The following is a 16,964-nucleotide window of genomic DNA, read 5'->3' as shown; positions in this document are numbered from 1 at the left end:
CAAATAGCCTCATGAAGGCAATTTTTTTATACCTAATTCCAATCAGTAAAGTGTGGAAGAAGTGAGAATTAGAAATCATTTTACAAACCCTAGCAAACCAATTTCTTTAGGCATATTCACCTACAGTTCAAGCCATTGCACAAAAGGCTGACATGAGTTTGCACCAAGGAGATATCACATTGTTGCATTTGACAGCACTGTAAAATCTGAGAAATCACTAATAGTGAGATAACCCATGCACTTTCCAATACGGTACAGTACGAAATACACAGCCCCACCTATAAAATATTCTTACCCCAAAAGCTAACTTCAAATTTAGGCCGGTCCGACAAAGAAGTACCGAGCTCTGACTGCGCACTGGGAATACACAGGAAGCCGTTTAAACCTACACCTGTTTGGGTCCCACATCTCACCCACTCAGTCAGCTCTCTGGACACGTTCAGTCATGTATCCACATTAAAAAAAAGTTACATCTCCTTCCGTGATGCTAATATACAACCAGACTTCAGGGTCACTGATTCAGTTACACGAATCTGCTTTACAGGATGTGCAGCACGGAGCAGCACTTCTCAAACGGGGATGAGTCACTTGGTCTCTGGGAACCCTGACGGGACAAACAGTGCTCGGGGTGACGTGGACACAGTCGTCTGGCGTAAAATAGACAGCATGCAGATCAGTGCTGCCCAACAGGACCACACCAGGGCCACATTTCGCATTTCCAATAGCTGCAGGTGACATTCATTTAAAAATGTACTTCCTGAGCCCAAATATCCAAACTATTAAGGCAAGAAGTGGCCGAGATGCTTTTCTCTCACTGTCCCCCACCACCTAGTCCGCACTCCCTTCCACAGCGCTTCTCGAGCCAGGCGGGCACGTTCAAGTGCCCAACAGCTGCATGTGGCTACTGGCTAATGACCTGGGCAGCGAAAGTACAAAAGACCGAGTTAAAGAAAACACAGCAGAACATTCCAGAATGCTGGACGTTCTAGAGAGAGTATGCAAAGAGAGACTGTAAGAGGTTCTAGAGCTGTGACTGTACATACGACTTTCAATCTGGGCTCAAAAAACATGAAGTGCAAAAAGAACTTTTTAGAGAATAGGGCATGACGGCCTATGCCTGTAATCCCAGCACTCTGGGAGGCTAAGGTAGGAAGATTTTGAGTTCAAATCCCATCTGAGCAATGTAGTGATTTAGAGAAAAAAAAAGGAATGGGGATATAGCTCAGAATGAAGGTCTTGGGTTCAATTCTCAGGAATGTAAAAAAATATGTATTTTTAGAGGACTGGAAAATTGGTCTCAACGAGGACTGGACGATTAAAAAGTCCCTATATTTTAGTAGGTGTGACTACGTGAGAAAAGGCCCCCTTTTCAGAGTACTAACATTTGTACAATGGAAGGCTCAGATTTCCTTCCAAGATAGTTCAGTCAGAAGAGGGAGAGAAGGACACTAAGAGAGAAGGAAACAGGGCTTTTCCCAGAGCTACATCCTCAGCCTTTTAACAGTTTTTTTTTTTTTTTTTTTGAGACAGGTCTTACCAAGTTGCTAAACTGCCCAGACAGGACTGCACTTGTCATCCTCCTGCCTCAGCCTCGCAGACTGCTGAGATTACAGGCACCACTACGCCCAGTGTATGATTTTCTTCTGTGGGCCTGTGTGGGTTAAGCTTGACTGGGTTAAGAGATGCGAGTGGACCCTGGGAAGCAGGGCCATCTGGAGGTGGTCACAAAGAAAGCACAGAGCTCGGGGACGACACATGGTCCCTGGTGCCTTCCTCGCGGAAATGCTCCTCAAGTAGCTTCACTCCAGCACGCCCTGCTCCATGACGCCCCCATGTGGTGCCAGCCCAGCCTGGACTACCACATCTGCAATGGGATCAAGTGAAAGTTCTTCAGGATGGGGAGGGGGAGATACTTTGCTACAGTGATGGGAAAGCTAATACAGAGCACTTGAAAATTTCTTAATAAAAATGGAAAATGTAATTGTTTTAGGAAAATATGTTTTAATTTAAAAATATCTTTTGGGGGGTAAACTACACCACAAACCACCTCAACCACTTTCAGTACATAGTTCAATGGCATTACATATTCATAATGGCATTTAACGATCACTATCAGCTCTAACTCTTGTCTTATAAAACTGAAACTCTACCCATTAGACAGAAACGCGCCATCCGCCAGCCCCTGCTTTCTGTCTCCTTCCCAGCACAGCATCTCAGCGTACTCGTGCAGCCTTTTGGTGACCGGCTTGTTCCACGTAAGTAATGTTCTCAAATGTCATTCACAACACACTGCCAATTTTCTTTCTTTTAGAAGCTAAATAATATTTCACTGTGCGGCTATACTACATTTGGCTTTTCCATTCCTCTAGAGAGGATACATCGTATGGTATTTTTTGAAATTGATGAAGAATTTAATGTACATGCTGCTACTTTTGGGCAGGTTGTTCTGAATATGCTTTTTAGTTCTAATTAGTTTATTGTATTATTGTCCTTATACTTTGTCTGGTTGTTCTATCAGTTACTGCAATGGGTAATGAAGTCTCCAACTATTATTATAGAACTCTCTCCTCCCTTTACTTGCTTCAATTCAACCTTCTATGGGAGGACTGAATATAGGGCCTTACAAATGCTAACTAAGCATTTATCAATGTTATATATCCTCAGTTCTTTTACATTTTGAGCCAGGGTCCCACAAAGTTGCCTAGGGTGGTCTCAAACGTGATTGTACTGCCTCAGCCTACCTTGTAGATGGAATTACAGGCATGCACACCATGCACAGCTAATTGTCATTTTTTGTTTCATAGATTTTGATTGTCATTAGATGCAAAATAGTATTTATCACTATAACATCTTTTGGCTGCATGAATCTTTTACTATTTTTTCCTTTCCCTTGGGAGATGAACTTTTTTATTTTAGACAAACATAATGATCACACTCAACATAGGGAATCTGTACCTGTACATGATATATCTTGTTTCTTCTCCCCCCCACCACCCTTTCCTTCAACCTCTCTTTCCCTCATTTACAAAAGCTTTGTTTCCATTTTTTCCCTCTATTCACTTTTCCTTTTTGCCCCTCCCTTCCTTTCCTCCTCCCCTCTCCCTTGTTTCCCCTTCCTATTTGAACATATTCTTCCAATTTCCAGTATCTATTAAATATTTTGGTCCTTACACTTTTGGTTTCTTACACCTGAGAAACAATGCAGTATTTACATGTGTGTCCAATTTATTTCACTTAAGAGTTGGATCTCAAGGTACATCCATTTACCTAGAAATGTCTCAAGCTTATCCTTCCTTTGGCAGATACCATTCCATTGTATTAAAAAACAGCTTCTTTATCCAATCATTAGCTGATGGACATCTGGGCTGTTTCCAAGATTTAGCTAATTACAAACTGTGCTGCTATAAAGATGGGTGTGTGTATATATCACTGTGGTATGATGCTTTTAATTCTTGGGGTAGATACCAGAAAGGGGAACAGCTGGGTCAAATGGAACCTCTAGTTTTAGTTTTTGAGGAATGTACACACTGATTTCCACAGTGGTTGCACTAGTCTACATTCCCAATAGGGGAGATTTCCTTTTTCCTGACTGCCTCCCCAGCATTTTTTATTGGCTGACTTCTTGATAGCCATTCTTTCTGGAGTGAGATGAAATCGGTGTTGTTTTAACTTGTATCTCTTGAATGACCAGTAACACTGAACATTTTTTCATATATTTATTTGCCATTTCTATTTCAACTGAGAAGTGTGTATTCATTTCAGATGCCCATTTTTGGATTGGGTCGTAAATTGGGGGGGGATTTTTTTTTTAGTTCTTTATATTCTTTATATATTCTAGATAGTAGTCCTTTGTCTGAGGAAGAGCTGGCGAATTTTTTTCCCACACTGTGAGTTCTTGTTTCACTCTGTTACTCTTTTGCTGTATAGAAGCTTTTAATAAGATGAGATCCTAGTTGTTGATTTCTTTGTAGTATTTCCTGTGTGATCAAGGTTTTGCTCATCAAGTCTTTACCTGCAGCATTGTCTTCAAGAGTTTTATCATCCAGCAGATTTTGTGTTTTTGTTTTAATATCTAGATCTTTGATCCATTTTGACTTTAGTTTACTGCATGGTGAGCGATACGGGTCTAGCTTTAATTTTTGGCACATGGAAAACCAATTTTCCTGTACCATTTATTAAAGAAGCTATCATTCTTCCAGTGAAGGTGTTTGGCCCCTTTGTCAAAGATAAGATGGCTGAGTGTGTTTGAAGTTGTTTCTACATCTTCTAGTCTGTTTCACTGATCATCAAGTTTGTACCATGCTGTTTTTGTTACAGTAGCTTTATAGTATAATTTCAAGTCATACCTTTGTTGCCTAAATTACTTCTGCTATTCTAGGTCTCTTCTGGTTTGAAGTGAATTTTAGGATTGTTTTCTCTAATTTTGTGTGATATACTATTGGTATTGATCAGGACTGCATTTTGTAAAACCATTTTGGAAGTATGGCCATTTTCAGTATATTAGTTCTTCCTATGCAAGAACTATGGCCATTTTCACCATATTGGTTCTTCCCAACCAAGAACAAGTGGTATCTTTCCATTTTCTAATATCCTCTTCTCTCTCTTTTTTCAGAGCACTGTAGTTTTCAATGTAAAATTCTGTTACTTCCATCATTTGACTGATTCCTAGGTATTTCATTTTTTAAAATGCTACTGTTAAAGGTGGTGTTTCCCAAATTTCTCTCTGAGTGAGTTTGTTACTTGTGTACAGGAATGTTTTTTTTTTAACTGTTAATTACCTTTTTTGTGATAAGACTGTTGAGATTCTTTTTTGCTTTTGTAAAAGAGAATAAAAAATAAAACCATTAAAACAATACACAATGTGAAAACAAGATGACAGGAAATTAACAATGGTTGTTATATTGCATATGGATATCTTCAGAGTAGTTGTTCAGATGACCAGATATAGGCGTGCAAAATTGATTTAAAAATTAAGCATTAAAATTAAGCATAACCTCTCAATAAACCAATAGAAACTAGTAGTAAACATTGTATTGTCTCCCTAGTATAAGAAACTGAAAGGGTAAATAGAATCTGAAAGGTACAACAGATATTCTGAAAAGGAAAGAAATTGCTCAAAAGGAAAGAACAACCAGGATGAGGGAAAGGAGAAAAGAAAGAAGGAAGGAGAAATTATGTAAGATAGCTACTGATTTTTGAGTTCTGGCTTTGTATTCATCTATGCTACTGAATTTGATTATTAAATCTAGGAGTCTTTTGTTGGAGTTTTTGGGGTCTTTTATGTATTATGCCATCTGCAAATAGTGATAATTTAACTTCTTTCTTTTCTATCCTTATTCCTTCTTTTTCTTGTCTAATTACTCTGGTTAATGTTTGTAGAATTATATTGAATAAGAGTGGTGACAGTGGATATCCTTGCCTTGTTCCTGATTTTAGAGTGAAAGCTTTCAGTTTTTGACCATTTCATATAATGTTGGCTGTTGGTTTGTCATAGATGGCTTTTATTAGGTTGAGATAAAAGTCATCTATCCAATTTTCTGTAGTTTTTTTTTTTTTTTTTATCATGAATGTGTGTTGAATTTCATCAAATGCTTTTTCTGCATCAAGATGATCTTTTCCCCCCGTTGGCTCTTGTAAATATATATGGTGTATTACATTTCTTGATTCACACAAGTTGAACCATCCCTGCATTTCTGGAATGAATCCTACTTGGTCATGGTATATACTCTTCTTGATGATTTGCTGCACTGTTTGCCAGTATCTTTTTTTTGGTCTTATTGAGACAGGGTCTTGCAATGCAGCTCAGGCTGACCTTGACCTCACTTTGTAGCCCAGGTTGGTCTTGAACTCACAACAATCCTCTTGCCTCAGCCTCAATTACAAGCACGCGCCACCACACCTGGCAGTTTGCCACCATCTTATTGAGAACTTTTGTGTCTTGTCTAAATTTCATGTGGAATTTAGTAGTGAATTATTTCCAGGTCTGGGCTTTCCTTTGTTGGTAGGTTTTTAATTACATCTTCAATTTCATTGACCAACATTGAGTTATTCAGAATTTTTGTATCTTCTTGATTCAGCTTTAGTAATTCATATATATCTAGAAATCTTTTTGCACTACGTTCTGATAATATGCATGGGGTAATTTCAATTCCTTTGCATTTACTTAAGCATGTTCTATCAGCTAGTATGTGGTTTATTTTGGAGAAGGTCCCTTGTGCTGCTGAGAAGAATGTGTATTCTGTTGTTGTGGAATGGAACACTGTAGATATCTACTAAGTCAAAAGTTTCATTCAAAAGTTTGGTTTAGTTCTGATATTTCTTGATTTGCTGTCTAATTGATTAGTCTTTTTGTGACAGTGAGGTACTGAGGCGCCCCCATTACAACTGCATTAGTGCTTATTTGATTTTTCATGTCCATTTCTTAGTTTTATATAGTTTTATAGTTAGTTTTATATAGCTGGATGTGCTGGTATTTGGTGCATATGTATTTATGATTGTTATTTCTTCCTCTTGGATTGTTCCCTTTACGAGGATGTAGTGACCTTTTGTGCCCCTCTAATCAGTCTTGGAAATACACTTCGTCTGCAAATAGAAGTTACCCTTGTTTACTCTGGGTTCTTGTCACATACAGTACTGTTTTATTTCCTTTGACTTTCAATCTATGAATTTTTCAATTAAATGTTTTCCTTGTATGTAGCATTTTGTTGTACTTGCTTTTTGATATATTCTGCCAGTCTGTTTCTTTGGATTGGTGAGGTGATGGTTATAACTGGTATGTATTGACTTATCCTCATCATGTTATTTTCCTTTCATTGGTTCCTTTTTTCCCCCCTCTGATTAATTACTTGCCTGGTCTGATGGATTCAATTTGTTGAGGTTCATGGAGTTGTAATCCTTGTCATCCCTAAAATGTCATTCAGAACATTTTGGACTGCAGGTTCGGTGGTCATGAATTTCTCTGGGTGTTCTCTGTCACGGAAGTATCTTATTTTCCCATCAATTTTGAAAGATAGTTTTGGGGATTATATCAATTTGGGCTAGAGGTTTTTTTCTTTTAGGGCCTTTAAACACTTCACACCAAGCTCTCGTGTACTTGAAGATCTGTGTTTAGAAATCTGCTATGACTCTGATGGGTTTTTGTTTATAGGGATTTGTTTCTTTTCCCTAACAGCTCTTAATGTTCTGTTCTTTTGCTGAGTATCTGGACTCTTGAGTATTATATTCCTTTGTGTAGATTTCTTTTGATTATGGCTAAGTGAAGTTATATATGCCCCACTTATCTGTGTGTCACACTGTTTCCATGCTTGCTAAGTTTTCTGCCATTACTTAAGTGAACGTGTTTTTTTATGTTGTTTGTAGTATCTCCTGCATTTTCATTGACTCTGATCAATCTTACATTATTCTTCTTTGCACCACCTAGCAACTGTGGATTGCTAATTTGTGATCCCTTGATATTTTTAAAAAATCTTTCTTTTCATGATCACTAACAGCAATCCTGTCTTCGATAGCTGATATTCTACAGCTGGCTCATTCTGCCACATATAATTTCAATGAAATTCTTAATGTCCTGGATATCTGTTTGAATCATCTCATGGATTCCACTTCTTTCCTATACTGAGCATTCATGGTTTCTAACACTTTCCTAAGCTCCTCTATTTTTTAAATGTGTATCTGCTCTAGACTCACTATGTCCTTAACCATCTCTGTATTATCTGAGAAATTATTTGACTTAATTTTGTTCTAGAGCTTCATTCATCTGCTTTGTTACTTCTGCTTTTACCACTTCAGAGTCCAAGTGGGTGGCTTTTGAAATATTCTACTTCACTGTCCCAGGGGTTTTTCTTTGGTGAGTTTGACATATGGGTTTGCATCTTGTTTCCATGTCTTCTCATTTTGTTTTTGTTTTTGTTTTTTTTTAGTTTAACACCTGGGTTGATGCTTGTAAGCTGCTTATGGCACACAGCTTTATCACTAGCATCAAGAACCCTTAGAAAATAAGTACTTCTCAGAGGTGTCTTCTAGGTATAGCTGTATTTTGAGTTTTCAGTCTGTTGCAAGATCCTACCTCTTCAATTTATTGGGGATGAGAAGTTGTTGCCTATTTGGCCTAGCCCCTGCTTCTCTGGTACTGGCCTATAACACTGTTTATGACCCTCAGGGAATCTCAGTCTTGGCGTACCAAGAAGAATAACTGATTAGAACAATTATGTCACCTTGGCTAAAGTAGTACAATCAGTAATAACAGTATCAAAAACAGCCTAGAAAATGACAAACTGTAGTAACTGTTACTTTTCCACCTTTAACTGTATGAACTAGATTTGTGGTTATATAACAGAATCTAAAAGAAACCACAAAACCGTATACAGTAAATATGTGCTTGACATGGGGATTTTATGCTCAGCGGAGAAACTTTAAAAGGGGTTAGGTGGAAAAATAAGAGAGCCAGAAGAAGCAAAAGAGATTAGAAGCAAGGTTGGAGGATAAAGGAACATAACACAAACTTCGGGAAACTGGTGAAAAAGACAGGAGGGAAAGAGACAAGGAAGAAATAAGAACAAGAATAGAACAAAACAATAACAACCAAAACACTGGAAACAATGTTCACACTCATATAAAAACAAGAACAATCAGGAAAGAAGGGAAGAAAAGAAGAAAAAAAAAGTCTATTTTAGGGTGTGTCTCTGCTGTCACTGGTAGACTGAGTGGGAAGACAGAGCCCAGATCCATGTTGATTAAGCCCAGCAATCCAGCAGGTTTATGGAGGGGTAGTGGATAATCCCAGCAAATATGTATCTTTAGTTCCTCTGAAGTTCAGACTGGAACCCAAATTATTCAGCCAGCAATACTTCTGTACCTCCTCCCAACGTGAACTTGGCTCCGCTTCATCCTGACAGTGGGAGCCACTAGATGGAACCAAGTTGCATCTGCTCCAAGTTCTGAGCTCAACTGGCCATTCTCCAAAGCAGTGACTCACAATCGCCCTCTCCTGGGAGACTTTTGAGCCCAAATAACTCACCAGCAGTGTCCACTGCTCTGTTCCACTGGAGCATCTCTCCATGGAGGCCTCTGAGGTTGCCAGTAGTCACCATGTGTCTGCAGGTTCAAGCTACCTCTCCCATGCCACCAGGTGGGGCTCAGGAAGGAAGTGCCAGATGCCACTTTCTTCTGCATTGAGGTGCGTCTTTTCACTCTCAGTCGGCTTCAATTCTCACTTCAGATCCCTGCTGGGTCCCAGGGATCTACTTCCCTCATTCTTCTCTTCCTCACATGGCTACATTCCAGCATCTGGACATCAAATCTCAGAGAGGCTGTTTCTCTCTGTTCACTACTCCACCATCTTCCTGGAAGTCACCTTTTAATAATTAATGTCCTTCTTTCTTGTAAACCTTTTCTCTTAAGACATATTTTTTCTGGTATTAGTATAACAATGTATGTCCTCTTTTGGTTGCCATATGCATGGAATATCTCTTCCATGTTTGTGCCTTTGCATCTGAAGTGAGTCTCCTGTAGACAAGGTATCTGTGGTTTTATTTAACAAGGTCTTCATTTCTTCACATAGCTTTAAGTTATTGTCTGGTACCTTTTATTTTACCTTGCAGGATTCTATTACACAAGGCAAGTAGAGTGGTAATGAACTTCCTCATTTTTGAAGAACAGTTTTGCTGGACACTGGATTTGTGGTGAGTTTTTTCTTCTACAACTTTGAGCATACTGGTCCCCTGTCTTCTGGTCTCCAGACTTTCTGATGAGAAAGCTGCTCACAATCTTTGAGGATCCTTGGTGTCAAATGGCTTCTCTGTGATTATGGTCCAGAGTCCCTCTTTGTCTTCTATGAGTTTAACTGTAGTGTATTGCAGGGTGGGTCTCTGGGTTCATATTGGCCTGAGCTCACTGAGGTTCCTCTGTGTTTCTATTCATGCTTTTCATCCAATTTAGGAAGTCTTCCACCATTATTTCTTCATGTATTCTCTCTGCCCTTTCAAGCCTCTCTTCTTCTGAAATCCTCACAATCTTTTACCTGCTTGATGTTGTCCCATAGACACCTCGGAATCTTCATGTTCCTTCAGCCTTTTTTCTTTCTGCTCCATGGACTCGCTAATTTCTATGATCTATATTCATATTTTCTGATTCTTTGTTCTGCCTGCTAAGATTTGCCTTTGAATCTTTCTAGTCAATGTTTCACTTTAGTTACTGCACTTCTCAGCTTCAGAATTCCTTTTTGTTTTCTCAATTTTTCTTCTTTGATATTTTCATTTTGTTAAAATATGATTTTTTTGGCTTTGCATCTTTTAAAAAAATTCTTTGAACACTTTTAATATAATTAAAGTCTTTGCCTTAGCCAGGCATAGTAGAGGATGTATATAATCTCCATACTTGGAAGGCTGAGACAGGATGGTCACTGCAAGTTTCAGGCCAGCCTGGAATATATAGCAGACTCTGTCTCAAAAAAACAAAACAAGTCCTTCCTTTTAGGATATCAGGCTGTTTTCAGGAGAGTTTCCATTGATTTCTTTTAATTTTCCTTTGAGTGGACTATAGTTCCCTGTTTCTTTGCATGCCTTTTGATTTTTGGTTCAAAAATGTACACTTAAAATCTAATAATGTAGTAGCTTTGGAAATCATATGCTCTCTGCTTCTCATGGCTTGCTGTATTTTAATTTTTACTATTATTCTTAGTTTCTTTGCCAAGGATAGGCCTGAGGTGTAAATTTAAGGTTGTGTCTGAATCTCAACCTTCCCCTGAGTGTGCATAAGAACTTTTAACATTCTCCACATATAGTTGTTTTGAATGTATTAATGTTAGATTCCCAAAAGGAAAAAGAAGAAAAATGAAGGAGAAAAGAAAGGTGTGCTTTAAATACCCCAGAAGCTTCTCACCACAGTGGGGAGAAGTGTGTGAACAGTATCTCCTAAACCCACCTCTTTGTACTTCTGTGACCATGAACAGTCATCGGTCATCATTAGAGCACAGATCCCTGATATTTGGGAGACAGGGTGTTCTGTGACCATGTGGCTTCCACCAAGTGTGTGTACGTTGCTCTAAAACATCTGCACAACTACCTACCACAGAGCTTGGATGAAGGGTAAGTAGCTACTGTGATAAATATGAAAAGTGAAATTGACTGCAATTTATATCTAAGTCATCCTCCTGAAACTTACAAGCCTTCAATACACTCTAGAGTATCCAGATAGTTGTATTAGAGTTGATTCTACTAATAAAATTGTTGCCTAGGTAGGTTTGTGATGATTCATGTTGTACCATCTTCCCAGAATCCTCTAACTTTTATAAAGGTCAAGCAAATGCTAAACAATTAAAATAACTGCAAAAAACACGAGCTGCATTATATAGTAACAATATGTGTGTTATTTATAAGTTGTAATTCAGGGAGGCTTTCCTCCTCCATATAGTCCATGTAAAACATCTGCCAAACAAAGATGCCAAGAGCGAGTCTCTTCACTAGCCCAGTGAATCATTTCTCAATTAAATATACTGTGTAGTCTCATCTGTTGCTAGGCCCCTGACTGAAATAAATATACAGACATCTGCTTTGTAGGAGAATCTGCAGTTTTCATGGAATATAACTAAAGGCAATGAAATGCCCACCCTATCAAGTTAGTACCTTTTCCTATCTTACTATTCTATCTAATTTTCCATTAATACCCAGAAAAGTACAATAGAATATGGTTTTACTTATGTGGTACCTCGTATTTTTAACTTCTAACTGCATTTTCTTAATGCTTCTGTCTTTATATAGACAATAGACTACGTAATATATAGTAACATTGTTGTAATTTAAAGTTTTAACAATAATTGTTACCTGCCAAATATAGATAACCAGATGACTAGGCTCTGTCATTATTTGGCCATTTTTAAATGGGGCATGATGACATTGCCGCCCTATCATATTAGTACCAAAATCATTCAGCTTATATTTGTGAACCAGGCAGGCAGAGTACCTCAGACTTGTGGTTTGCAGGCCCACAGAACCCACCATCACTACTTACCACAAGCCCCTGGGGATATAAACATGGCTTTATGCGCAATAGGGAAGCACTCTAGCGCTGAGCCGCGTCCTCAGGCCCTACCAAACTGGTTCTCGAACTGCAAGAGACCTAGTTTTTTTTCAGTGAATGAGTCTTTAATTTTATTTAGATTCCTCAGTTCCCTTCATACGGAACTCTATAGGACATGTTACTGTTGATATAACCTTTCAAACCATTAACAAAAAAAGAAATCATCAGCTAACTAGAAAAACTTACACATATTTTACTGGTATTAAATATAACAAAAGTGCAGGTTTCACAGTGTTCTGTGGCTATTTCTGAGGTTTGCAAAATATGTGTCACGAAGCATTGTTTGCACAAATCACCTCTCTAATGACCTGTCTGTGGGTGCCCACAAAGCCTTCCTCATACGTATGACACTCTTCAAATAACAATGTGATTGGTGATGTCCCTCTGTCTTACCAGGTTACATATCTCTTGTGAAAAAAAAATCATGCTGAATTTTTCTCTGTATTCTCAGCTACTAGTATGATTCCAAGTACAAAGTATATACGTACATAAATGTTTATGGAATAAAGTTAAATTAAAATATAATGTTTTCCCATTATATAGCACAAATATTATAATAAAGGAATACATATCATAATCTTATGACAAACTTTCTATGTATTGATCCAAAGTATAACTAATACTTTAAGCTTGTTTATATTTATTTTATTGAGTAAAATTTAACATAAAATATAGTTATTGAGGCAAAATAAAATCAAATCTATGACACTCACACCTAGAATAATCTTACATCTCCCAAATGAAATAACATTATTCTTAAACACATCTGCAGATTTTAAATGGTTTGAAATTTTAGAACTACCAACCATAAACTTATTCAAATGTACCTATGTTAGTTAATGTCTTGTAAAGTATTCCAAATTTTTTGTTTTTTGTTTTTTGTTTTTGGTTTTTCTCCGGTACCGGGAACCGAACTCACGACCTTGTGCTTGCCAGGCAGGTGCTTTTGCCGCTGAGCTAAATCCCCAGCCCCAAGTATTCCAAATTAATATTTTGTCAAACATATAAGCAAGAAAATGATAGTTCCAAGTGAAACCTGTTACACAGTAATTAAACATGCATGTCTCACTCAGTCACAGTTTACACAAATACATACCATGATTTTAAACATTAATCCGAATGCCATTCAGAAATGAAAAGTCAAAGAGGAATTTCTTAAAACTCAGGGATAATACAACCAAACACAAGCTTACTGGGTGATCTATAGCCTTCTGAAACAAAAAGGTAAATCACTTTTAATTTTCTACTTAGTTTTCTTAGTGAGTTTATTAAGGAGATTTTAAGGTTCTAAAAACCAAAGTAAAGGAATAAGCGTTCTTTGAATGCTGTCTCCTTTGGTCGTGGATTGGAGATTAAACTCAGGCTTTCATGCTGAGCTACCTCACCACTCCTTTTATTTTTTTTAACAGGGTCTTGCTAAGTTGCACAGGCTGGGCTCAAACTTCCAGTCCTCTTCCCCAGCCTCTCAGAGTGCTGAGGTTACAGGTGTGCGCCCCCAGCCCCAGCCTGAATGCTACCTTTCCCTAGTTATATTATACCTGATACCATCTGACTCTTAACCATCCCCAAAGTGAGCATTATGTCTGTTACACAGACGAAGCAGAGGCTTCAAGACATGAAGGCTGAGCTCATGGGTGGGCTCCTCTGAAGACAGTCCTGATTCACAAAACTTCAGGATGCTTGCATATACCCTACCCCAGCTTGCACTGCATTATCAGAACTAAAAATGTTCAGACTTTATGAGTATTCAAAGATATAACCAAAGAATAGTATTACTACAAAATACATAAAGCCATTAAGAAAAAAAAGAATAGAGTGACAAACGTTTTAATGACCTAGAAAAAATAGTGAAACAATACAACGCAATACATGCGTCACACTACAACTCGTAACATTCATTCTCTGACCTGTTCATTGACATGTTTTAAACTCTAATCTTTTCAGTGTCACTTTTTTCTTCTCAGGATGAACACAAGGAATTTTAGTGCCCAGCTCTGACTATAGGCCTTCTCACTACTGGTAGAGTATTCAGCAACATACAGGTAAAAAATGTTCATTCTCTTCCGACATCTACAAAACTGCCCATACTATTCTGCATCTCTCTCTCTTATTCATTTATAAGAATACTGGGCGGGGCCTCTTAGTGCCTCAGGCATATGGGGCAAGCCCTCTGTTATTGAGTTACATTCTTAGCTACTATTCCGCATCTTCAAGATAATTTGATAAAATTTGTGAATTATGGACATTCAAAAGGAATTTATCTTATTCTCCTGTTCCACATGCTACAAAGTGGTTTTATAAAAGGAATTTTGAAAAACAGTAATTTTTACCTATTTAGAGACTGTAGCCATACTATATGAAAGTAAATCTTTAACATTAAAATTCAAGAAAATATTCTAATTCTGATCAAGGGGCATAATTTTTGTTTTCTATTAATATTATTTTAATTTTTCTTAAAGGTTTTAAAAACAACATTTTCTTCATGAAATCAAGAGGATTAATGACACTTTTCCACAATTATTTTCTCAAACATTTGAGTCTTTGTTTACTTTAAATTACCAAAAGTAAAATAAACTTGATTGACTCAAATTCAATTCTCCTAGTGAAAACATCTCTTCTGATAAAATAAGAACTAATTTTACAATTATTTTTAGATTAAGACCATTTAAGCAGTAGTTTACCAGCATCACTTGCATAATAATCTCTTAATTAAAAAGGACAAACCCGAAATCCTTACTATCTGACTCTTGATGTTTTTCTCCCTGCTTCATTGAACTGTGGGATATGAGGTTGTTAACCTGACCCCAGGGGCTGATACCCCACAGGACAAACCCTATGTACGTTAGCAAACACATAGAGGAAACAGCATGTGGGCCTAATTCTTTTCATCAAGATGCAAATTCCTAGAAAATATTGAATTACTTTGGTCCTTAGTAAAACTTTTATTAAAAAAACTTGCATCTTTTTATCTGAAAGTATCTCACATAAATTACATGTTATTTACAAAAGGAAGCTTAACAGTAACTACAGAAAAGTAACATCCAAATTATTAAAATTAATGTAACTAGTAAAGGGCCAATTATAGGACACCTTTAGAACGTGACACCCCTTATGTGGCAGTCCAGCCAAAAATGGACAAGCTCATTCTAATCAAGGAAAATGCAAATAAACATAAAATTCCTAGCCTGCATTCTTTAGAAGTATCAGTCTCATGTGAGACAAGGCTAAAAAACTGTTTTAAGTTTATGACTGAAGAGACAGACAATCAAATGCAAAAAGTGAGCCTCAACTGGCTCTGGTACCAGTAAAACAGAAGTTTCAGTAAAGGAGGTTATTTGAACAATTAATGAAATTGTAATATGAACTATAGATTTAAGATAAGATGGCAATTGACCACTGAATAAGGGTTATGAAAGGGAATATCTTTGTTCTTAGGAAAGATGCACTAAAACATTAAATAATGAATAATTACAATGTATGTAATCTCTCAAGTGGTTAAAATATATATGCAGATATGAGCAGAGGGAGAGAGTTATAAAGCAAAATGTGGCAAAATGTTAAAAACTGGTGACTCTAACTCATCACAGTGACACATACCTATAATTCCAGCCACTCCGTAGGCTGAGGGAGGAGGGCCAGAATTTTGAAGTCAGTATGGAGAACTTGGCGACTGTCTCAAAATAAAAATTTTAAAAAGGGCTGTGATGTAGATCAGTGCGAGAGCACTTGCTCAGCAAATGTGAAGCCCTGCGTTCAATCCCCAGTATGGAAAAATAAAATTGGTGAATCTAGAGAAATGTCAAAAACCAACATATATCCTCATAACTTTTCTGGAAGTTTGAAATTATTTCAAAATTTAAAAATTAAAAACATACCTTAGGTTAAATAAATAAGTTAGTATGAAGGTTTTTACTATAAACAATTAATTAAAAACAACTTTAACATAACAAAATGGTAACAACTGGTATAAATTCTTTGAAAGGTAACAAGTTAAGGAACTTGTACCAGAATGTAGCTCAGTATACTATACCTTTCTTCATCAAAAAAAGTCTTTCTACAAAAAAGTAAGCCACACTAAACTATACATAGCGATATTCAGGCATAAACTGGTTAACAATTTGTGTACTGTGATTGCATTCTAAGTAGCAGTGATATAATACACTACCTTTTGTAATCAGTAAATTAATAACTAACTCAACTACTTAGAAAATTATACACTTGCACTGGGAAGAACTTATACCAGTTTAACTGTAGATAGCACAACTGATGGTGATTTTTATTTTTCACCTTATATTTCCCAATGTTTCAACGAAGACCATGGATTACTTTTGTAAGAAATTTAAAAGTAAACTTTTTAAAAAGTGAAAAGAATTTTGTAGCAGACAGATTTCCTAGAACTTGAGTCCTATGACATAACACATTGCCCTTATGTGTATATAATGCCAAAAGTTTTCTAAAAGGATCTCACTTACAGTTGATCTTGAAGTTCCACAATGATATATTCTAATTGCTCCTTTTCCAATTTATGGGCCAGATCAGAATCTTCAATCCTTTGAAGTAGTATTTTATTCTGGGAGACAGATTCAGACAGTTGGTTCTCTCGAAGTCGTAAGAGTTCTTCAAGATAACCCTGGAAATACAGTATCACCAGCATCATAGCAGCTGCCAAATTACAATAGCTATTTTGAGGATAAATGCTGAGTAGCTTAAGCATTATTTCTATCAATATTGTAGTGAAACAATTTCAAAATATCACTGATGAATTAGTAAAAAAAATTGCTTAAATTGAATAAAACATTAACATATATGCTCCATTCTTTAAACTTTTTTCCTAAAGTTTGAGAAAGTATGTAATTTAAGGCAAAACTTATGAGAATTGTAGTTTTTTG

General features: G+C 36.9%; 1 protein-coding gene across 1 annotated transcript in view; it reads right to left on the bottom strand.

The window, feature by feature from the left end:
* Positions 1-16,964, bottom strand: part of Rundc3b (RUN domain containing 3B) — a 153,935-nt gene that overhangs the window by 34,524 nt on the left and 102,447 nt on the right. Inside the window, exon 10 of the mRNA XM_013515918.1 lies at positions 16,548-16,705. Within this exon, the coding sequence (XP_013371372.1) occupies positions 16,548-16,705 (158 nt within the window). The remainder of the gene's footprint in view (positions 1-16,547; positions 16,706-16,964) is intronic.

This window comes from Chinchilla lanigera, unplaced genomic scaffold, assembly GCF_000276665.1.
Source record: "Chinchilla lanigera isolate Chin_1 unplaced genomic scaffold, ChiLan1.0 scaffold00031, whole genome shotgun sequence".
Lineage (NCBI taxonomy): Eukaryota > Metazoa > Chordata > Mammalia > Rodentia > Chinchillidae > Chinchilla > Chinchilla lanigera.
The sequence above is the reverse complement of the archived record's forward strand: the minus strand, read 5'-3'. Positions and strand labels throughout refer to the sequence as shown.